Here is a 24,993-nt window from a genome sequence, read left to right on the forward strand (position 1 = left end):
CAAAAGAGCATTCAAAGCCTATCATTACCTTTAAAAGAAGTACTTAAATGCTAAGAGTGATGGGAAACAGAAGGGGACAAACATTTGCAACTTTTAGCTATAGCTCTATTTGTCATTATAAAGTCTCAAATCAAAATTAAAGGCAATAGTTTAAGGCTATATTCCTATGAGAATGTCTTCACTCAGTTAATTTCACACATTTATGAATCATATTGGAAGAGAAAAATAAGAACAAAAGGGGAAAATGAAAGGAAAAACAAAACAGAAGAAAAATTTAAAAATAGTGAACAAAATATGTATTGATTTACATTCAGCCTCTATAGTTCTCTCTTTAGATGCAGATGGTGTTTTCTATCCAAAGTTTATTGAGATTGTTTTGGATTACTGAAATGCTGAGAAGAACCAAATCTTTCATTGTTGATCATTATACAATCTTCTTGTTATTGTATTCAATGTATTCCTGGTTCTGCTTGTTTTGCTCAGTATATAGAAATCTTTTCAGGCCTTTCCAAAATTAGCTTGTTCATCATTTTATGGACCAATAATATTCCATAACATTAATAGTCCATAATTTATTCAGCCATTCCCTAGTTGATGGGCATTTACTCATTTTCCAATTCTTTGTCACTACAAAAAAAAGCTCCTACAAACACTTTTGCAGATGTGGGTCCTTTTTTTTTCCTTTATGATTTTCCTAGGATACAGATACAGCAATGGTACTGCTGAATCAAAGGATATGTACAGTTTTATAGCCCTTTGGACATAGTTCCAGATTGCTCTTCAGAATAGTTGGATCATTTCACAACTCCACCAACAATGTGTTAGTGTCCCAGTTTTCCCACATTCCCTCCAACAATTATTATAATCTTTTCCTATAATATGAGAGGTATGCGGTTGTACCTCAGAGTTGTTTTAATTTGCATTTCTGTAATTCAATAGTTAGAGCATTTTTTCATATGACTATAGATGGTCTTAATTTGTTCATCTGAAAATTGTCTATTCATATCCTTTGACCTTTTATCAATTGTGGAATGACTTGTATTCTTATAAAATTGACATAGTTCTTTATATATTTTAGAGATGAGACCTTTATGAGCAACACTGGGTGTCATTCCCCCCCACCCCCTACCCCCAGCTTTGTATTTCCTTTTTAATCTTGTTTTGTGGAAATTTTCTACTTTCAAAGAGTTTAAATTATGTTTGAGAAGGGGTCATAAAAACGGATAATTCAAGCTATTCTTAGGAAAGAGAGGAGAAAAAGGAGGAGGAGGAGGAGGAAGCAAAGAAAATGGAAGAGGAGGATGGAAAGAAAAGGAGAGAGGAGAGAGAGGGAGAGGATGGAATGAAAGAGAGGGAGGGGCATAGAGAGGAGAGAAAAAAACTACTGAGGTTCAGTAAAAAAAAAAAAAAAATTGTTAGAAATAGCACATAATCTGAGCCTTGAAGGCTCAAGGATTCTGAGAGGTAAAGATGACAAGGTAGACCATTGCAGGCATGGGAGGTAGTGTGTGTACAATATCTGGAGGAAGGAAATGAAATGTCAAAGTTAGACTATACTAGTCTAATTTTGCTAGAATATCAAGCACAGTGTCTTGCATACAACAGGCAATTAAAAATACTTGTTGAATTGATTGGATTAGATTCGGTTGGATTGAAGGTGAAATTCATAAAAAGTAGAAAAATGAAATAAACCTTGAAAAGCAGGTTGATCCCAGAGTGCAGAGTGTCCAGGAAGCCCTGATGAGAAATTGGTATTTTATTGTGGAGACAACAGGGAGCCCAAGATGATTTGTGAACAAGGGAATGACAGCATCAGATATATTCTTGAAAAGTCATTTCAGCAGCTCTGTATGAGATGGATCTGAGAAACGAGTGACTTAGAGGCAGGGAGAACAATTTATTAGGTAACTGACTATTAACAATATAGAAGAAAAGAGATATTAGCCCAAAACTGGGTTGATAAATGGAAAGAAAGTGGTGGATGTGAGGGATATTGTAGCTGAGATTTAGCAACTGACAAGATATGGTAATGGATGGGGAAAGGGGAAAAGAGAAGTTAAGAATGACTTAGAATCATAGGCTCGGAGCTAGAAGAGATTTTGGATGTCGTCTAGTCCATCCCCTTTATTTTGCAGATGAGGAAACTGAGGTACTTGTCTAGGATCATACTGTTAAGTTCCTGAGTGCAGATTTGAACTGAGATGTTCCTGACTCCAGGCCTAATGCTTTCTCCACTGAACTGCCAGCTGCCTAGGACTGACAATAATGATGACTTCAACAGAAACAGGGAAGCTTAGAGGATGAGTGGGGAAGGAAAGATGATTTCATTCAATTAACAAACATCTGTTCAGAGCCGACAACATACAGATTGCTATCTCAAGTTTCAATTTCCTCATCTAGGAAATGAGGGGTTGAACTAGAGGCAGCGTGTCATAATGTGGCTGCAATTTAGCACCCAGTTTCAATGGGTTACTTCTATCTTTGGCCAAGGAAACTTCCAATCAATCAATCTGATGAACATTTATTAAAAACCTACTATTTGCCAGATATTGTGCAAAGCACTATGGATACAAAAAGAGGCAAAGGACAATCCCTGCCTTTATGGAGTTTACGATAAGAGAGACAACATACAAATACATACCAAGTTATCTACAAGATCAAAAGAAATAATTAAGAGAGGGAAGGCACTAAAATTAAGAAGGATTAGATTAGGCTCCCTGCAAAAGACTGGATTTCAGTTGAGACTTAGAAGTCAAAGAAGTCAGTCTGTGAATCTGAAGAAAGAGAGTGTTTCTGGCATGGGGAACAACCATCGAGGTGGCCTGGAGCTGAGTGATGAAGTTTCTTTTTGCTTCCCACTGATTATTCTTCATCTTCTTTTCCATATGATTTGAAGATAGTCCTCAGGTGTGGCCCAAGCCTTCTCTTCTCCAGGGTAAACATCCTCAATTCCTTTCATCATTCTCACATGGAAGTTTTCCAAGACTACCATCTTGACTAACCTTCAGCTAGACACTTTCTAGTTTATCAATAATTTCCAATGAAGTTGTGATTTCATTGATTTAGAAGTTCCCTCCGGTGATCCAGACCACAGTCCATTCAGGCCTGTCCATACTGGGCAACTCTTGTCCATATCTTTGCATACGTTTGACAGCAAGATGGTGGGCATTCAAGATATTTTTCTCAAGATGTTTTCTCATGATATTACAAAGATTCCAATGGAGCACATGTGTTTTCCATTATTAATTTTTTTCCCTTGTGAGGCACTCAGGGTTAAGTGGCTTGCTCAGGATCACACAGCTAGTAAGGGTCAAGTCACTGAGGCTAGATTTGAACTCAGGTCCTCCTGATTTCAGGGCCAGTTCTCTATACACTGTGCCACCTTGATTATTTCTTGATCTGCTTTTTTCTTCCCCTCATTTTCCAAAACACTGCATCTGTATATCACCAACTAGCATTTTCTGAATAATTTGGAAATGTGATCCAAGTGCCTTGGCAGAAATGTTGGGGACAGTTAGCTACCTTTTCTAGAAACAAGCAAAAGATTATCTAAGATGAAAGCATCACATTTGGACAAGGTTGAGAGTGGGATACAGTGAAGTTTCCTTGGGTTCAAATTCTGCCTTTGATGACTTTGAGCAACCTCCCTTGCCTCAGTTTCCTCCTCTGTAAAGTTAAAGGGGGTGGACCAGATGGCCTCTGAGGTCTCTTCAGTCTCAAGAGCTATGATTTGTGAAGTTTCAGAACAATAGAAGAAAATTCTATGAAATTTCATGACTAGCTCATTGCTAATCTACCCCTCTGAGATACCTGTCACCTATTCTACATTGACTTTGTATGTACCTATTTGCCAGCATATTATCTCCTCTCATTAAAATAAGAGCTCCTTGAAAGGAGGGAGCATGTTTTTGCCTTTTTTGTACTCTTAGCACTTAGCACAAGACCTGGAACAAGTCCAACTGCCTGACAGAAATCCCAAGTATCAGGAAAAGAAGAAGCTGTAAGGCAGCTTCTAGATTCCTCTCCATGGTGGAAAATAAACTACTCAGTCCAGGGGTTAGTTAGCATTGTTTCTGTGCTCATCAGGAAGGATAAATCGTACTCATTTGGAGTTCACCTGGTCAACATGTTGAGGACACCAGTGAGATCTGTAGCAGGACCTCCAGTTACTCACACACAACCGATCAAAATTAACAAGCATTAATTAAGCACCAACTGTAAACAAAATATTGTTCTAGACATTAGAAGTAGAGAGAGAAAAATGAAGCAGTACCTAATCTCAAAGAATTTACATTCTACAGGGAAAGACAACATGGAACACATACATGCACATGTGCTTTGAGGGGAAATGACAAGAGAAACTGATGAGGGAGGAGGAATTAGGTTTTAAAATAAAATTTTCAAGGGTTTCAGGTATGTATCACTAGACTCAATCCACATCCCATATAGTCCCCAATTGTGTGGCCCTGGGCAAGCTATTTACCAACTTCCTGCCTCAGTTTTCTCAACATTAAAATAAGGATAAAAATAGCAATAATATAAATAATAGCAATAACTGTCCCTCCTGGAACTATTGGGAGGATTTGATATTTTAAAAGTGCTTAATCCACTGCCAATACATAGTAAGCACGTAATGAGTGCTTGTTTTCTTCCTTGCTTCCCAACCAATTGATCAACAAGGGTTTATTAAGCAGGTACTAAGTACTGAGTTTCACTTTCTCTGTCTCTGTGTTTCATTCAATATAATGAGGATTTTCATTTGGAACAATGGACCTGTAGCATCCCCAGGAAGGAAGTAGACTTGATCCTAGTGGCTGCCTGGGATAAAATCATTTGGGGGAGATTTTCATAAGATCATGGGAAATCTCAGGAGAGAGGTTGGGTGTCGGTGGAGTAGGGCAAGGGAAGGCATAATGGATAGCAGGCTGCACCTGGAATCAGGAGTGCATCAGATCCTGTCTTTAACATTAATTAGCTGTCAGACTCTGAGCAAGTCCCCTGAACTCTCTTAACCTCAGTTTTTTCAACTGTGAAATGACATGATGGGATCCCCTGGCATCCTTTGCCTATCTCAGTCTATCATACCATTCTATCATTATTGATGTAGTAAGACTTGGCTATTTTGTCACTTGATAATGTTAAAATGATGTCCTCACCTTTGTCATGAGGGAAAGTTCAAAGGATGAGGTTAGGAGAAAAAACAAACAAAACAAAAAATAAAAATTTTAAAACCCCACAAAAGATATCTTCAATAATAGGAAATGAAAGACAAAACAGTCATTAACCAGAAAAAAAAATTCTCCTCTCTTCTCCTCTTCCTTTCTCTTTCTCTCTCTCTTTCTCTTCCTCTGTATGTAAAGTGAATGAATGCATACATATACACATATGCACATAAATATGCATATGTATATTTACATTCTACAGGGAAAGACAACATGGAACATGGGCATGTGCTTTGAGGGGAAATGACAAGAGAAACTGATGAGGGAGGAGGAGTTAGGTTTTAAAATAAAATTTTCAAGGGTTTCAGGTGTGTATCATTTGACTCAATCCACATCCTATATATTCCCCAATTGTGTGACCCTGGGCAAGCTGTTTACCAACTTCCATTCATCCAACAGTTTATATGTGTATATATACATATATTAATATATACATATATATTCCATATTTGTAGCATTTAACAACACATTGAGAGTTGAAATCTAGTCCCTAATGCCATCTAGCTTTGCCCTCCCAATTCACAAATGAGGAAACTGAGTTTCAGAGGGTTCCAGTTTTGAAAGGGATCACACAGCTAATAAGTATCAAAGATAGAATTTGTCCCAACCTGACCCACTCCTGATTCCAGGTGCACCCCACCCACTACCTCTTTCCTTTATAAGAACGGATGAGAATCTTTCTTAAATGGTTTTCATCCCCAGCAACCCCTGTAGTCAGGTGTGCTTCCTTACTGGGGATGCTGCAGGACCATTATTCTAAAAGAAAATCCTCCTTATTCACAATGAGTGCTAAAGACTGAGAAAGTGAAATTCAGTTTTGGAATTGCTTAAATAAACATTTGTTAATCCACACTCACTTGTTAATTGGTTATTGATTGATTAGAAAAGGTGGTAGATTTGGTCTGAGCCAAAGATACTCCCTGAAATCATTGAATTGTTTTCTTTTCAAATCTAACTTCTCTACTCTCATCAACTAACTGGGAAAATTATTGAACTTTCCTCAACTTTGGTTTCTTCATCCATAAAATGGGGAGAACACATTTTGCATAAATGTGTTGTGAGATTCAAATGAGATAATATATGCAAAATACTTTGTAAATCTTAAAGCAGTATAGAAATAATAGTTATTAATAAGGTTAAAACCATTTTCTGTTTAACCCAGAAATTTTGGTTGTCTTCCATGAGTGTTCAATTAACCAAAGAAATAAAACAGCCTCTTGGGACTTATATTATACACAACCGTTCATCCATCTCACACATTTCTTTTACCTGATCATGGCACAGGAGAAAAGGTGGAGATGGAAAATGCCCTTCCAAGGGGAACTTCCTTTTGACCTGATCTTAAGTGTTTGAGTACTCGTTGGGGTTAGAGTCAAGACCCTTTCAGCTCTCAGTCTTGTATTCCCAAATCCCCATCTTCTCAAATAGCTGATATTGTGGTGTTCAGCTTCTAGGATCATCCAGAACATGGACCCCACCAGCGAGCCTTGTAATGACTTTTACCAGTATGCTTGTGGAGGCTGGATTAACCGCCATGTGATTCCTGAGAGCAGTTCCCGATACAGCATCTTTGATAACCTGCGGGATGAACTGGAAATCATACTCAAAGGTGAGGAATGGAAGGGGAGGAGTCACACCTTGGGCTCATGGTAGCAGGAAGTCCCATAGTAACAAGTGACTTTGTGTTAGGGAGGGAATGAAATGTAGATAATATATCTAGAGTTGAAAAGACACTGGGAGGCATCTATTTCCCTTATTTTACAACTGAGGAAACAGAGATCCAGACAGATGAAATTAATTACCCCAAATCACCCAATCACCCTACTACTTAGTGACATATGGACTCAATGATCACTAAGTCTCTAATGCTTCTAGCTCCTAAGATCTGATATAAATGAACATCAGGCTAAAGTTCCCCCTCAATTCCCCACAGTTGGGAGAGAGGAGATTTTCAAAGACAAGCAGATGCTCCTTTCTCACACAGAAGTGAAGCCTGCTGTCACCCTGTGCTCTCTCTGTCCTCATAATGTCAATAGACAAGACCAGCTTACCGCTCTGGCAACTATCTGATGTGTCTATCAGCAGGGATCTGGATTTGACTGGAGAGGATAGGTTTTAGTTTTATTTTATTGATACCTCTGTCCCTACATTATTTCTTTTTTTTTCTTAATAGGCCGCTCTCTACTTCCCTGTCCTAGAAGCTATTTCTTGTTTAAAAAAAAAAGATAAAAGAAAGAAAAAGAAAAAGAGAGGTCCCAAAAGTTAGTTCAGCAAAACTAACCAGCACATTAGCTGATTCTGACAGTATAGACACCATTCCACACCTATCATCCCCCAAATTTGTAAAGACTGGAAAGATATGATTTTTCTGGATGACAGGCTTTCTTTAACCTCTTCCACTATCACTCTTGCTTTCCTGAGCTCAAGGAATAGCCCACTCCTGCCTCTGCTGCCTATCACAGGCAGAAGTGACCAGGGTTCTCTGTTGTCTCCTCCTAAGGCCCCCATCCAGCTGTGCTCTCCCTTCTGCCCCAGGTGTGCTGGAGACCCCCAAAGAGGGAGACCGGAATGCCATTCAAAAAGCAAAGACGCTCTATAGTTCCTGCATGAATGAAAGTAAGCAATGTCTGACTTTTCTGTGCTTTGGGTCTGGGATTATCCTAGGGCTGGGGAAGAAGTTGAGAAGTAGGTAGAAGGGATGGTCAACAATGTCTAGACTGGCACAGCCAAGAGCTGATACTATAATATGAGAGAGACAGCTTACCCCTTCTTACTCCACCACCTAATGGTTAGGTCTGCTAGTATCTGGGACCACAAGGCATTGGAAATTACAGCTGGGGAAAAGGTATTCACAGGCTCTGGACAGCATCCCCTGCTACTCCCACTGAAGGCACCAGACACAGCCTCTGAGCAACAGAGGTCAAATGTGACTGCATCTAAGTGAATATTATTTCAGGGGCAGCTTGGGCTAGGGAAAGGGAAACCAGACTGGAGAGCCAGGTTTGAGTTTTAGCTATATGATCATGCAGTAATGTTTTCTTCGGTAATATGGGGTCAATTATACTTGTATCGCCTATCTTTTGAAGCCATTGTGAGGATCAAATGAGATTGTGCAAAGCTCTTTATAAACTTCAATGCCTGAGAAAATAGCCCTGGCAAGGTTTATCTCTGGCAATTATGGAGTGAGTCAGATGAAAGGAAAACCCAGGAAAACAGTGGGTGTATGCAAGAGAGGAATGGTGAGGGGGGGAGGGAGGGAAGAGGGAGGAAGAGTTTAGGGTTGTCTCTCTGTGTGTAGGTGTTTCTGTGTATTTGATGTCTAGGCTGTATGTCTCCATTGTAGCAAGGATGCTTCTGGATGTCTCCCCTGGGGTTTATGTTTGCTTCTATGTATCTGGGCTATGTGTGTGTCTATATGTATGACTATGTTGCATTTCCATATGTGCCTTGATTGTGTCCACCCCATTCATGTATCTAGGCCATGCTGTGTGTTTCTTTTTGACTGTATTGTATGTATCGATGCTGGGTGCCATGTATTTCTGCGATGATCTAGTCTATTTCTGCATTGTGTTGTGTGGCTTTCTAGAAACTCCAGTGGCTCCCTATTATCTCAAATAGATCAGGGCTTCTTAAACTTTTTTCCACTCACCACCTCTTTTTGCCTGAAAAATTTTTACTTGACCCTACGTATATAAAATAAATATCAAATATTGAGAATAATTCATAAATTTATTTTAAAACAATTCTTTGGTATGCAAATAATCTTATCACTTATTAAAGGTGAAAATAAATTTTCATATTAATGAGGTGGATGCGCTTTTTATTTTTACGTAAAGATTTAAATCTTGGTGGAACATTTCATATCTTTTACCCTTGCCAAGTTTTTTCCACATTTAGTTATATGACCCATATGGAGTCGCAAACCACAATTTAAGAAGTTTTAAAATAGAAAATCCCATTTGACTTTTAAATCTCTATATAGCCTGGCCCCTTCTGATCTTTCTAGTTGCTTAAATGCAAACTAAACAAGCTATATTGCCTATCTCCTGCTTCTAATTACCATTTCCCACCTCCATGACTTTATAGTTACTGTCCCCTGTGCCTGGAATGCCCTGTCTCCTTACCTTTGCTTCCCAAGATACCTGGTTTTCTTCAGCCTCAGCTCAAAAACCACTTTGGGCACTCAGAACTTGAGCCATCCTCTCAAAGCTGCCTTCCACCACCTTCCTTATATTTAGTCATTTTGATGTTGTTGCCCTCATTAAACTGTGAGCTCATTGAGGGCAGGGACTATATTTTTGCCCAAATGTACCCATAATATTTAATCTAATGCCTGAGAAGTACTTAATAAGTGCTTATAGATAACTCATTGATTTGTCCCCGATTCTGAGTTGGTTTGTATATATTTCTAAAACTGTTGTGTGTTGGGGTGTGTTTATATTGTATTTGTATGTGCTGTATCATCTATATAACATTTTGTATGGGATGTGTAATATGAGAATAAGAGGTAAGAATAAGCACTTATTAAATACCTACTGTATTCTAGATATTGTCCTAAGCATTTTACAAATAGTATCTTATTTGATTATGTGTTTCTATGTATTTTTGTATTTCTATATCTGTTAAGTATTCTTGTTTTTACTATCTTGCACACTAGTTGCCACACTTGGCAGTGATGTATGTTTGGAAGGATATTTCTATGGATATGGAGTGTGATTGTGTGTGTGTGTGGTTTCTGGCTGGGCCTGTGCCCTTAGAGTTCCTAGGTGTTTGGGTGTGTATCACTATTTCCTTTTTCAGGTCTGATTGAATCACGGGACTCTAAGCCGCTGTTAAAGATCTTAGAAATTGTGGGAGACTGGCCAGTGGCTACTGACAACTGGAAGGAAGTCAGAGGTATGTGAGTCTCTGTCTTCTTGCCCTCCCACCAGCAGAGTCTTTTCTTGTGCTCTCTTGCACTATGAACCTCAGGAGCTGGGAAAGAAGGGAGATTGGGAGGAAAAGAGGAGTGGCCCTGTGACCAAAACATTCTTCGTAAGGTAAAAGGAAAGTGTATGAATCCATGAAAAGGCATAAAGTCCAGGGACTTGGATTCCAGTCCTTACCTCTTTTCTATAGTCCTCAGTTTTGTCATCTATGAAATGGGAAGAATAATGTTTGTATAACCTATTTTCCAGGGATTTTATGAGGATAAAATGAAATAATCTATGTGAAATGATTTGTAAGAACCAACAAGTGATAGAAGTATTTGAGAATAAACTCTGAAGAATAAGATAGCACCAGACTCTGGCTGAGGTCTGCCTCTCCCCGCACATCCTAATTCTTCCAACAGCCAGAGGAAATACTCCCAGGATTTGGGCCCAGATGCGATGTAGCAGAGATGAATCCTACCCCATCTTTCTCCTCAGGCTGTCATCTAGGACACATATCCTATGTCTATGAAAATAATGGAGATTTTTGAGGTTTTCCCCAGCCCTGCCTGCTGAAGGGGAATGGATCCTAGTCACTAGAATTGTATTCTAGTTCCCTAATTAGCCGGAGGCAAAAGCAAAGTAAAACAAAAACATGTTTCTATCCATTCTTTCTCTGCTCTACAGGGAAATTGCAAGCATAATATGTGCTTACAATAAGTAAAAGTAAAAATAAAAAGTGAAAAGCCTCTTTGTTGTCTTCTTCCTATCCCAGGAATTGTTCATAAAAATTCCTTGATGAGTATCAGCTCAGTGTCGAACATATGCTTGCACCACCAAGTTAGGTTAAGCTGATCCATGCTGAGCTTGGCTTCTCTTTATCACTCTATAATAACAATGTAGAGAAATGACTTCAGTGTAATCCTCATCTCTTTTCTATTCTTCTCCACAATTAACCATAATAAAGAATAGCATACATTTTCTTTATTCCTCAGCTGCCAGGTATATAACCAAAAGCAGAATTTTTATATTTTTTTCCTTTTTTTTCTTTTTCTTTTTTTCTTTTTTTAGCCTTTCTCCACTACTTAGTACTTAACAATAGAGAGATCTCCAGCCCTTCACTGGCCAATTAGTTTATTCTATAAATCCCAATACAGAGAAAGAATTATGGCCTCTCTTTAAGCCAGGTCTAAAATTTATTCTTTCACTTCTTCCTAATTTTCTTTGGTCAATATCTGGGCCATTTCCAAGAATAACCATACTATAGTTTATGGTTCTAACTATACCCTCACCTTCTCTCTCTCTTCAGGTAAATTCTATTTTCCCCATACTATTTACTAGACTGATTCTGGCAATCACATTTGCCTAGTTATTCACTATATATTTTCTTATTTGTTTAGTTCTTTATATGAAAATCACAGAAACATAATGTTCGATTAACTCCAATGTTCTACACCTTTTCATGTGCCTTTAAGCAGTTACCATTTTAGAATTTTTTCAGTAACTGCATCTCTCAGAACCTTGAGGCAGACCTCTGTCCTATTAAAAATGAACTGTCAAAGCAGCATCAATAGATGGTTTTTTCCTAAGACAAAGCTATTCCCCCAGACATGTGAACTCTTAAGAATCATTTTCCTTTTCTGAGCTTCAGTTCCCCAGTCTTTAAAATGAAGACTTTGGACTAGATTATCTAAAGTAGGGACTCTTATGGCTAGATTTCAGATTCGTGTGAAATTGAATGGGAGAAAATGAAATCTTTATTTCAGCATAACTGGTTTCTTCTGTGATCTTATGTATTTAAAAACACAATTCTAAGAAAAGGTTCATAAGCTTCACCAGGCTGCCAAAGGGGTTCAAATCACAAAAAAGGTTAAAAATCTGTGCTCCAAGCCCATGACATTTAGAGTCTAAAGACCCTTCCAAGTATGAAATTCTCTGCCCAATCCTGACATTTCAAATTGTAATGGGCTTTTTGATTCTAATATTCAAAGCTCTCAAGCCCCTTCCCTGGATCTAACATCCTATATCCTAAGAATCCCTCCATTCTCTGTCATTTTCTTCTAAGTTTTCCCATGTCTAGCATTCTATGTTGTAAGATCCTGTCCAGTTCTGGATATTCTCTGTTTTAGAAACTGTTCCCACTCTAAGATTGTTTAAGCTTCCTCACAGGTATAACATTTGAGGTTCTAAGTTCCCTCCCAGCTCCTTCATTCTCTGTTCTAATGTTCATTTTAGCTTTGACATTTTCAGTTCTAGGATCCCTTTCAGTTCTGACATCATATGCTCTAAGGTCCTTCCTACTTGTAACATTCTATGAATTCAAATTCCTAGAACCCTTTTGGGTCATGGAAGAGAAGCTGTCAATGATGAACTCCCAATTCAACAAACGGCTCCTCATTGACATGTTTGTTTGGAACGATGACCGAGACTCCAGAAGTCACATCATCTATGTAAGTGGTGCACCTGGTCCCTCAACTCAGTTAAGAGGGAAAGATCCTTAGCTGGCTGTGGGCAGTGGAATACCCTACCACAACTCCTTGTCATTGGTGTGGGAATTTGGCCTCCCAGAGAAATATCCAACTCACCATCTAGTAAAGATAATAGACAAGGAGAAATCCACTGGAGGACAGATCTGAATCTCTGATGTTCCATTTGAATGTGGGTTCAAGATATCAGTTATAGGAATCTGGAAAAAAGTAGGAGAATCAGTCTACTGGGCACAAGGGAATGATCTTCTTATGGGGGCCATGTGCTAGATTCACAGCTTAATTCCCTTAATTAAGAAATAGATGTGTTTTAGAGATGAATCTCCTATGGCCAAATCTGTTTCTGATTTCCAAGTTGCATTACATAAATTAGCCCTCAGGAAGACATGAGGGACATAGCTTTAAACTCTGAAAAACTATGAGTCACAGGAAGCCAAACATGCTTTTATTTACTAAAGGTCAGCCAGTACAATTAGTAGTGGCAACAGAAAGTTAAAGAGAAATGCATTTTATTCATTTGCTAATTGGTTTCCTCTGCATAAGGAGAAGCCAGTAATTATAAAGGGCATTAAAGTTTGCAAAACACACTGTATTCTTGTTGTCTCATTCAGACTTGAAGTCAGAAGGATCTGAGTTCAAATCCAGCCTTATATGTGTGGTCCTGGGCAAGGATCTTAATTGCTATCTGCCTCAGTTTTTTGTTTTTTTTTTTTTTTTGTCTGTTATAGTTCTTACATCTCAGGGTAATTTTGAGGACTAAATATATGTATAGTTTCACAAGCCTGAAAGTGCTAGATAAATGCCATTTGTTATAACTTATCATTATTATTACTAATATCCTGAATTTGCCCCAAAGCAAGCCATCCCTTCATTGATTAGGTTATTGCATAGATAGCATACATGTGCCAAAGAGAGCTGCCCCCTTTATTTTGGGCGGTAGAGGGATTGAATTAAGTACTCTCCTCCCCTCTACTCTCCTACTCTGTGATCACATGCAAATATAACCTTCAGCTGTGGGTGATAGGAGTTGGAGTTGTGCTTCTCTTGGCCTTCCCCTTCACATCTCATTCTGTACTTGGTCTGCAGATTGACCAGCCATCACTGGGCATGCCTTCCAGAGACTACTACTTCAACAGTGGCAACTACCAAAGGGTCAGTGCACTCTTTCATCAAGGGATGCCTGGGCGGGGTGGGGGATGCATGAAGAGGTTAAGAGAATGAACCTCCTCCCGCACACAAACACACACACATCTTCCTTCCCATCTGCCAGTTGGCCAGTGATTTCTGTACCACAAGGAAGTCCTCAGTCCAATTGTGAAACAGGGAACATTTGCATCCAATTCTCTCTCCTCCTTCCAGCCTATCCCAATCTCCCAATGCATTTATTTCCACCTCTTTTACCCCTCTCCCTGCCCACATCTATAAATATGTGACTGCTAATAACCAGAAGTTCCTTTATTCATAAGAAGAGTCCCCGAATAAAATACATGAGTGAATTAGTGATTTGGATCCCTGATACAAAGTAAACTTTCCGTTCCTGGCTGGGGATGATTTTAAAAGTTCTTCCTTACCAGCTGGGAGGCAGGATGAGATGATCTCTCTGAATTTTATTTCTTCCCCTTCTGAAAGTAAAAGGTTCAGAACAGTTTGTATCTAAGGGTCTTTCATGAAAAGGCAGTGATACATAATGAAAAGGCCCTGAATTTAGAATCAAAGGACCTGAATTCTGATCTTTTCCACTTATAAGTGGTATGATTTAGGCAAGTCATTTTACCTTCTCTGGACCTCCACTTCCTCCTCTATAAAATGAGAGAGTAGGAAGACAGCATTTCAAAAGTCTCTTTTAGCTCTAAGTTGACTTAGACATCTTGGGTAGGATGGAGTGGAAAGAGTCCTGGATGCAGTCAGACCCTAGGATCTAAACCTGACTCTGCTCCCTATAATCACTGTGCCCTTGACCCCACCCCACCTCTTTCTGAGACTCAGTTTCTTCTTTTGTAAAATGAGTAGAGTGGGAAACCTGATCTTTTAAGGTTCCTTCCAGATCTAAATCCTGGGATCTCCTTAAATGTCCTCTTAGGAGTTCTGTACTTCCTTAAGCTGGTGGACCTGAGTGCCTTGGGGATAGGTGCAAAAAACCAGACCTGGTCATAAGCAGGGATTGAGCATCTCTGGCCCTCTGCTCCTATCTCTCTCCTGAGCTGCTTTTGTCTCCTCTTTACCCCAGGTCCGGAAAGAATACTTCCAGTTTATGATTAGTGTAGCTAAGATGATTCGGGCTGATCTGAATTTCACCAAAGATGATGAGTTTGTGGAGAATGAGATGTTGCTGGTGATGAAATTTGAAACTGAACTTGCCAATGTGAGTAACAACATTAAGGTCCAGGAGAACAAACAGCTTTTATTAAGTATTATCTGTGGTCCAGGTACTGTTGTAGCCCACAGGGGGACTATAGATGGGATAAATTAGAAGTAGTCTCAGAGGGAATTAAGCACGTCTGGCTTTGTAGAAGGCAGGTCTTTAGCTGAGACTTGAAGGAGGTCGGGGAAGGCAGGAAGTAGATAGGAGGAAGAAGAGCATAGACCTAAAGAATAGCTAGGAAAAATCTTTGTATGGGATCTGGCTTTGGTGATAGAAAAAGCAAAATTCATGGGAGATGAAGGAAGAATATTAGAGGATTATAGGTCTGATTGGAAGTCAGGCTTTGCGATAGACTACTTAAGTGACCTTAGGCAAGCCACTTCTTTGGACCTCAGTTTACTCTTCTATAAATTAAGAGAATTGGGCTAGATGACATCTAAGGTCCCTTCCTAAGCTCTAATAGGAACTTTGATCAAGAGTAAGAAGGAACTTAGAGGCCATTTGGTCTAATCCCTTCATTTGATAGATGAAAAAATGGGTGTCATTTAGGCAAGATCACATAAGAAATAACAAAGGTGACATTTAAACCCAGGACGTCAGACTTAAGAGTCAGTATTCTTTCCATTATTACTACTACACAGCTTCCTCAGAAGTGATACCATTTGGCATTTGTTAGTGGCCAGAGTTTAATTAATCAACCAATAAGCATTTTATCAATCACTTTTTCTGTGTCAGATCCAATGCTTGACTTAAATTTCCCTGAGGATCATGGGATTATTTAGGGGGAACAAGTAGAAAGCATAGATATTTTGACCTGTGGCTTCTTGAGTATGTAGACCTAGATAGTTTTAAGACATTGTTCCCATCATTAGTGATCCATCTTTAAATCTTCCCTCTAGGCCACTTCACCTCAAGAGGAAAGACATGATGTCACTCTCCTATATCACAGAATGAACATATCTCAACTCCAGAATACCTTTTCATTCAAGGTAATTGTACAATTTTCTCAGTTTCTCATTACTCTGTCTTTCTGTTTGTCTGGAGCTTTGTCTGACCAGGGATGACGGTGGCCAGACTTACACCAACAGGAAACAACAGCAGCAACAATATCTTCAGGTGGAGAATAGAAGGTTCTTTGTATGTAATTCAATCAATTCATCATTCATTTATTGAGCACCCACTGTGTTCTTTCCCTCTCATTCTTTTCTTATCTTTCTCCAGTCTGGCTTTTGACCTTATCATTCAACTAACATTTATTTCTCTATAGTTATCAATGATCTCCTAATTGCCAAATCCAGTGGAGTGGCCTTTTCCCAATCCCCCTCCTATCCCCCTCCTTCTTGGTCTCTCCACAGTCTTTGACATTGCTGATCACCCTCTTCCTTTGATACTCTTTTTTCTCTTTGTTTTCATGACACCCCTGGTTCTTTTACCATTTTGACCTCTCCTCAGTCTCATTTGCTGAGTCTTTGCCCATTAACTGTGGGTACCCTAAGACTCTATTCTGTATCCTCTTCTTTTCTCCCTTTATATTTTTCACTTGGTGATCTCATGAGCTCTTATATTCTGTGAAATTGATTCTGAGATTTACTTATCTATCCCTAATCTCATTCCTGACCTCCAGTCTCACATTGCCAAAGGTTTATTGAACATCTCAACCTAGATATCTGCCTGTCTCTTTGTCTAATTATGGATAGAGGCAGAAGGCACTGGGCCACGGTCAGACAGACCAGTTGGAAATCCTATCCCATAGAAATCTGTACCTCAACATGTCTAAATCTGAACTAAATCTTTCCTCTTTCCTGTGGAGACTATACCATTTTCCTCCTCATTCTAATCCCATTATCATCTCATCAGCCCATTAAAAAGTTCCTTCATTCTACCTCTGCAACATTTCTTCAGTACTCCTCCTTTCCTTCTCAGATCTTTCCACCATCTTGGTGCAGATCCTCATCAACTCACAAATGAATTATCACAATAGTTGCTGGTGGGCCTGTCTGCCTCAAGTCCCTCTCCAGTTCATCTCTACTCAAGAAATTCCAGGAGCTCCCTATTGCCTATAGGATCAATTATAAAATCCTCCATTTGCCCTTTAAAACCCTTCACTACCTGGACCCTTCCTTCCTTTTCAGGTCTTCTCTGACATCATCTCTTAACATCAGCAGCAGAAGGCTGCCCCCATAGCTGAATTTCTCCCTTTCCCCCACCCCCCCTTCCTCCTAACTTCTTTGGCTTCCTTAAGATCTCAGCCAAAGTCCTGTCCCTACTTCTGTAAGAAACCATTCCCAGCTCTCCTGAATCTTAGTCCCTTCCCTCTGAGATTGCCCCCAATGTATTAGATCTTTTGCTTGTTCACACATAGTTATCCCCATGGGTATCTCCTCTACTGAACTGTAAGCCTCTTGAAGGCAAGGACTATTTTTATCTCCAGCACTTAAGATAGTTCCTGGAACACAGTAGGTGCTTAATAAATGCATGAATACCACAACAAAAACTTTAAAGCTCTTGCCCTTGTGGGGATTAGAATTTGCTATTATATGTTCATGCTCAGTAGATTATAAATAACTTGAAAGCAGGGACTCGCCTAGTTTGTCCTTGTTTTCCTAATACTTAGCACAGAACCTGACACATTATAGGTACTTCATTCATTGAAGCAGGATTTGGAATAGGATCTAACTGTGAGTTCCTCATTTTGCATATGAAGAAAGTTACGGCCATAGAAGGGAAGGGACTTGTCCAAGATTAACAATGCAACATTTATTAAGTGTCTACTGTATAGTGGATCTATGTATTAGGAAGATTTTAACCCAGGTCCTCTAATGCCAGTGCTTTTTTCCCCCATTACACCATACCAGGTATGTGACCCTTTCTCACAGAATTTCAACTGGACTGTCTTTATACAAATTATCATGGCCTCCGTCAACATTAACGTCCTGGAGAATGAGGAGGTGGTGGTATATGGAGTGCCTTACCTCCAGAATCTTCAAAAAATCATCAGAAAGTACCCAGCCAGGTGAGATTGGGCATGGCCAGACCTCAGCAACATAACTCTGATGGCTTTGAATATTTGAGTTCACCAGTCTCAGCCTCCCCTTGCTGTTTTATTTTCCTTCTTCTTTGGTATCCTCTCCACCCTACTTCTCAAGAATCCAGTGCCTTAGATTTCCAATACCAACATTTCCATCAAAACCTGCTCCCAGGAAAGGAGCCAATGTGTTCATTCACACTAAGGTATAAATGACTGATAAGACTTAATGTACCATCCCTCCCAGAAAGTCGTGTTTCCATCTGTGAAAAAGCCTGGTTTCTTTTGGTGAAATTTCAGGGGAGAAGGGAAAAGGGACCCAAGAGAATGAAAGTAATCTTTTCTTAAGATTTCTAAACCATGCAGTCTTCTCATTTGTCTGTTCCTCTCTTAAATATTGCCAACCCTTCTTTTAGGCTTATCTCCATTTGGAAAATATGTATCTGGCAGTGAAGAACCAGAACACTCACCTCCAACTCCATTTCTAACCCTTCCCACTTTCAGCCCCATTTCTCATCCTTTCCTGGACACTGATCAGGGACTCTAATTATCTGTTCTCAGAACTATCCAAAACTACCTGGTCTGGCGCCTGGTGCAGGATCAAATTAGTAACCTGAGCCAGCGATTCAAGGAAACCCGAATCAACTATCGCAAAGTGAGTCATCCCCATCCCCAATGAATCTATCAAAGAACTCTCAGATCTGTTAGATTGTTGTTTTTATACCACTCTTTGGGATCATCTCTATCTTTCCCCTCTTAAACTTTTAATTTCATCAGAGTGAGGAACTCCCAGAAATTTCCCTAATTCTTCTAGGATCACATAGCCAGTGAATGTCTTAACTCCCATCTTCTTAACTCCAAAGCCAGCCTACTATCCATTATTACTCACTAACATCCAAAACAGTCTAATGTATTTGAAAGAGACCTAGATTTAGAAATGTAGGACATGGGCTCAAATTCTGGCTCTGACATTACCTGTGTGATCACTGCCATTCTCAGGCTCATCTCTAAAGTGTAAGAGTTCAACTAGATGACCTCCGAAGAAGCTGTCAATTCACAATTTCTAATCCTATAGTCTTAAAATTGATCTCCTCACCCTGTTGAAATATTCAGCCTCAGATATGGGAAAAGGTCAGCTACTCACTCTTCCCCATAAAAGAGTGAAACTGGGGTTAATGTTGGACCTGAGCCTCAGCTGTAATGTTTGGACAAGATGTGTAGTCTCAATCCTAGTTTCCCAATAGAATACAAGGAATGAAACTGGGGTCAGTGTTGGACCTGAGCCTCTGTTGTAATATTTGGACAAGATATGCACTCTCAACCCTAGTTCAAGATATTAAATGAAGGGAAGATGGCTCCTGGACCCTGTCTCTCTTCCATCCTGGAGAGACTTGGTTTAATTTCCTAAACAGGTTCCTGTCTCAAAATTTGTACTAATGTGTTAGAGAAAATGGATTTGTTTATGATTGTGAATGTGGATACAAGTATGGACTGTGTCGGAAAGAAAGATTGTAAGGCTTCAATCCATACATAGCTCATCCCTGAGTCCAATCTCTCCCAGACTGTCTCCTCCTCCCCACCCCATTCTATTCCCTACTCCATCAAAGTGTAGGCTTCCCATTCAAACATCTAGCTACCTCTCCAATCATTTTGTGATGATTAAAAAAGGTTAGAGAGTTTAATCATTTCATTAATTTAATCATTTTATCAATAAGGCCAAGCACGTCTATTAATAAAATGATGATTATTTAGCTATCTCTCTTTTAGACCAAAGACACCCAATGGTGGTGGATTCATAGTTTATATGCCCTTCAAAGAGTAAGTATTCCTGAAGGATGCCAGCCAGCTCTGGTTGGTTATCACAGTGAAAAGTGGGCTATATTAAACAGTCTTGGGATAGGTGATTGGGGTCATGCAAAACTTGGTCAAAAAGACATCAATTTCCATATCAATGCTTTTTTGACAAAAGGGAAAATATGCATTTCCCCATATCTGTCTGAGCAAACACAATGAGCAAGAATATATCCATTAGTCCAAACTTAAGGTTTCTTTTACCATCTTATTAGATCTTGGCCTGGGTAATCTTTGAAATTTCCCACATTGCTTAGTTTCTAGATGAAGAAGTAGAGAAGGGGAAAAAACCCTTGGTCCTAATTCAATAATTTGTTATTAATTACAGGTGAGAAATAGTCATTTCTCACACCTGCAAAACCTATCCTAGGAAAGAAGGATTAGTTCTATTACCTTTTTTGGATCTCAAAATGTAGATATGTCAAGAAGGAAGCTTGATAACCAGAAAAATGTCCTGACAATGAGCATTGCCCCAAAGTAAAACAGCTAATTTAAGGAAGTAGTGGGTTTCTCCTTGAGATTTTTAAATGAAAACTAGAGGATTACATATTGGGAAAGCTATAAGGGCAGCTAGCTGACACAAAGGCATAGAAAACCAAATCTGAAATCAGAAATATCTGAGTTCAAAACCATCTCAGACACTTACTAGCTGTGGGACCCTGGGCAAGCCACTAAATGTTTGTTTTTTCAGCTGTTAACGAGTTAATAATAGCTACCTACCTCCCAGAGCTATTCAGTAAGGATCCAGTAAGGATCCAGTGAGATAGTAATTGCAAAGCAATTAGCACAGTGCCAGGCCCAAAGCACTATACATGTTTTTTTTTTTTATTATTATTATTATTAGTTATAGAATGGATTTTCATTCAGATATAGGTAGAATTCCACCCTTTCTGAAATTCCTTTCAACTTTAGGATTTTATTATTCAGGGTCATTTAGTGACAGCTAGAACTCAACTTGAGACTTTTGTTGTTCACTTGATTTCAATTGTATCCAATTCTTCATGATCCTATTTGTTTTTCTTTTAAAATCTAAGATGTTAGAATGGTTTGCTGTTTCCTTTTATAGTTCATTTTACAGGTAGGGAAACGAAGGCAGATAGGATTAAGCAACTTGCCCTAAATCACACAACTAAGGAGTGTATAAAGCTAAATCTGAATTCATGATGAATCTTCCTGATTCCAAATCTGTCAGTTTTTGCACTATGGTGCCATCTAGCTGCTCTACTAGCTGACAGTACCCTAATGCATTTTTGTGAATATCAGAAGTCATCCCGTGAAATCTTAAATCTCACCATCAGGCAGAAAATAGAGAATACAGAATCAGAGAAGGGCATTCTCTCTATCTAACATAATCAGTGGAAAGGAGAAAATGGAAGAAAACAACAAAGACCAAGGTGATAAACAGAAGAAAATATCATTTTCCTGGAAGAACCAGCTCATATCTAGAAATTAGAAGAGAACCTGAGTTTGACTCTATCTCCCAATAAAATGAAAGTATCTTAATATTTGAAGGCCTCCACTACCTTATCCTAAGTTTCTTTCTAGCTCCAGCTCCCTATTAACCCCCACACCAGACCCTGTACTATTCTCCAGACCCACTTTCATGAATTTCAGTGTCAATGATTTTATTCCTCCTTCCTTTACATATAAAATACCCACACTCTCCAATATACTGCTAATTGAAATTCTAGCCATCTTTCAAAGCCCAACCCAACTCCCTCCCTCCAGAAAGCCCACCCAAACCCACAGTCATCTCTGCCTCCCCTGAGTACTTCCTCTCCAGGTGCTTCCTTACTATGCTTTTCGTTAGATACTTGTCTCCTTCCTGATATTGGGGCTCTCTGTATCTGTCTGACTGTCATGTGGAAGAGGGATTAGCTTTGTTCTGCTTGGTCCTAAAGGACAAAACTGGAAGCTGTGAGATCCTCAGGAGTTGCAGGAGACCAGGTTTTGTCTCAATGTAAGGGAAACAATCCAAACAACAAGAGCTATTAAAAAGCATAATGGGTTGCTTTGGGAAGTGATTTGCTCATCATGAGTAGCATTCAACAGAGAAATGATGACCACTAGGTAGGCTCTTATTTGGGTGTTGATTGGCTGATGAATTCCCTTCCATCTCTGAGATTCAGTGTTACCTAGAATTACAGGGTCAATCATATATCTAGAACTGGAAAGGGCTCTGGGACTATCTATTCAAACCCCCTCATTTTACACAGAACTCCCAGAAAGATGAGATTTCTCTCCAAAGATCACCATATGGACCAGACTACTTCTTACCTGCGTACCCTAGAATAAATATCATTTAACTTCTCTAGCTCATCTGTAAGTTGAAAGGGTTGGGATTAGATGGTCTTTGAGTTGGCTTCTAATTCTAAAATCTATGACCTGACATCTCTTTCAACTCTGAGATAGCGATTCCTTATGGTTTGTTTCCCTGTGTAGGCCGTGTAACCCTTGGGAACAGAGATAACGTCCATTTTCTCATACGATCCTAGGTTCATATGCAGAGCAGACGAATGTGTAAAGAATGAATGTATAAATAAACAAATACATGAGTGAATGACTGTGTGAATGAATATATGAAGAGGTGAATAAGAGAGAAGAGAAAGTATCCACTGTATTTCTCCCCCCAGGCTTTATATGGGACTTCATTGGAGGATGTACAGTGGCGGGAATGTGTGCGTTACGTCAACAACAACATGGAGAGCGCAGTGGGTGCCCTCTACGTGAAACAATCATTTGCTGGTGAGAGTAAGAGGATGGTAGGTAAAGCACCACTCCTGGTCTTTCTGCATTGTCCCTATGTTCCATACCTTCCAGCATCATGTTCTTGCTGTCCCAGACTCCCTACCTCCAATAGCACACAAACTTGGCCACCAGGGAACTCTCCTGTGAGGAGGAAGCCAAGTCAGTCCAAATGATTTGGGTGACATTTCTCTCCCTGCTCTATGGTGAATGTTGTGTATTCTTCATCTCTTAACTTTGTTCAACTGCCTTTCTCTAAGAGGTCAAGCCAGCTTGTCTTGTTAAAGATAACATTGTTCATTCATTGTTGCTGTATGTTGGAGAACAAAAAACGAAGGAAAATCCTATTACCTTGTCTTTGTCTTCATCCTATTGTCTTTATTTTAAAGATAAGGGAAACTGAGATAAAGTGAGTTGCTGTGAGTCCATTACAGGGCCTAATTGCCAAACCATATCCTCTTCTCATGGAGACTCCTTTTCCAGCCCTAAATCAAAGAGCCCAGAGTGAATTACAGTGGGTACAAGTGCAGAAATTACCCTGGGAGTGACTTTAGCTGTTTTAGGGGAAGATACAGGGCAAGGATATTCTCTGCATTTGCTAAACCAGTTTGTGCTGGTCCCAAGATCCTAGAGTTTGGAGCTGGAAGAGACTTGAATAATGATTTCACTGGTTTTCTTTTTTTTTTTTCTTTTTTGGAGGCAATCAAGGTAAAATGACTTGCCTAGGGGCACACAATTAGTAAGTATCTGAGACTAGATTGGAACCCAGGGCCTTCTGAGTCTAAGACCAGTGCTCTATCCACTGTGTCATCTAGCTGCCCCTGAACCCACTGATTTTCAAGAGGCAGTGAATAAGATCCCAAAAGAAAAATAACTTGCTGAATGACTAATTAGTGACTGAATCTAGAATCCAAAACAGCTGAGTTCAAATCCAAGTCATTCATTTACTAGTGACCATATCGCCCTTGTTGACATCTGCAAATGGGGATAATAATAGTATTTATTTCTCAGGGTTAGTGTGAAGATCAAATGAGATGATATGAGGGATTTAGTGCCTAAAACAGTGGTTCTCAAAGTCTGGTCCAGAGCATCCTGGGAATCTCTGAAATCCTTTCAGAGAGTCTACAAATTCATAATTAGTTTTTATTTTTAATGTGATCAATATCTATAATGATAAACCACATAAACAAAAACTCTTTGGACAGATCCTCAATCATTTTTAATAGGATAAAGATATTGAGAACAAAAGTTTGAGGACCACTGGGCTCTAAAACATTATTGCTCAGATGTGGATAACTTTTTGTGATCCCATTTTGGGTTTTCTTGGCCAAGATCCTGGAATGGTCTATCATTTCCTTCTCCAGTTTATTTGATAGATGAGGAACTGAGGCAAACATGTAAAGTAACTTACCCAGGGTGATACAATTAGGAGGTGTCTGAGATCAGATTTGAACTGAGGCCTTCCTGACTCCAGATGCAGTATTCTATCCACTGCTTCATCTAACTTTCCTGTCTAGAACAAAGTAAGAACTTAATAATCATCTCACCCCTCAGTCAGGGTAGTAACGAGTTGGGATTTCAGGTCTATTGACCCCACATTCAAGGATCTTTTTACACAATTGTCATATAAAATATGACAAAATTCTATCTATAACAGTCTGAGCCTTGGAGAGATCCCTGCATGGTCAATCCTCCCAACAGCTGACCTCAGGACTTCTGGAAGAACTCCTACCTGTCTCCCCTTCAAAAAGTCCACAATGTATAACTTGTCCTGGACAAATGTTCTCTCCTCTAGAATAAAGAGTCCTTAAAAGAAAAGGCCTTTAAGTGGACAGAGATGAAGCCCTCCAAATCTGGAGATTCTGAACCCATTTCAGGCATAGGGGGAGGAGGGTAAGAGCTCAACTCTTTCTTGTGGAAGTCTTGCTTAAATTTTTCTTTTCAGGTCAGTGATCTCATCCAAAAAGTACGAGAGGTGTTTATTGAGACCCTCAATGAGTTAAAATGGATGGATGAAATATCCAAGAAGAGAGCTCAGGAGAAGGTGAGTGAGAGCTTTGGGAGCTGATACATTTGGGGATGTCACTCACACTTGTTCCCTGGGTGGGAGTCACAAATTTATCCCACATGTTTGGAGGCTGGAAAAGTGAACTATCCCTATTTTAGCCAAACTTGGATTTTTCAACTCAAAGTAGTAGAGTATAAGCCCTGATGTTTCCCTCACTAATGTTTTTACCTCTGTTATCACAGGCAATCATCACATTGGGAGATTGTTTTTTAAATATCCATTTATAAAAATGATAATTCCAGCTGCCATACAATAGTGTGCCATATAATCCAAGAATACCTGGCTTCAAATCTAAAATTTACTAATTCTTTAACAATGGTTTTT

At 39.4% G+C, this 24,993-nt stretch overlaps 1 protein-coding gene across 3 annotated transcripts in view; it reads left to right on the forward strand.

The window, feature by feature from the left end:
* Positions 1–24,993, forward strand: part of MMEL1 (membrane metalloendopeptidase like 1) — a 63,790-nt gene that overhangs the window by 21,522 nt on the left and 17,275 nt on the right. For all 3 annotated transcript variants that reach the window (XM_031962983.1, XM_012545635.2, XM_031962982.1), the window contains 11 exons: positions 6,670–6,831; positions 7,758–7,838; positions 10,023–10,118; positions 12,464–12,582; positions 13,705–13,770; positions 14,846–14,980; positions 15,880–15,969; positions 17,836–17,993; positions 18,567–18,660; positions 22,490–22,618; positions 24,547–24,645. In XM_031962983.1, coding sequence (XP_031818843.1) covers positions 6,670–6,831; positions 7,758–7,838; positions 10,023–10,118; positions 12,464–12,582; positions 13,705–13,770; positions 14,846–14,980; positions 15,880–15,969; positions 17,836–17,993; positions 18,567–18,660; positions 22,490–22,618; positions 24,547–24,645 — 1,229 coding nt within the window. The remainder of the gene's footprint in view (positions 1–6,669; positions 6,832–7,757; positions 7,839–10,022; positions 10,119–12,463; positions 12,583–13,704; positions 13,771–14,845; positions 14,981–15,879; positions 15,970–17,835; positions 17,994–18,566; positions 18,661–22,489; positions 22,619–24,546; positions 24,646–24,993) is intronic.

This window comes from Sarcophilus harrisii, chromosome 3, assembly GCF_902635505.1.
Source record: "Sarcophilus harrisii chromosome 3, mSarHar1.11, whole genome shotgun sequence".
In the NCBI taxonomy this organism is placed as follows: Eukaryota; Metazoa; Chordata; class Mammalia; order Dasyuromorphia; family Dasyuridae; genus Sarcophilus; species Sarcophilus harrisii.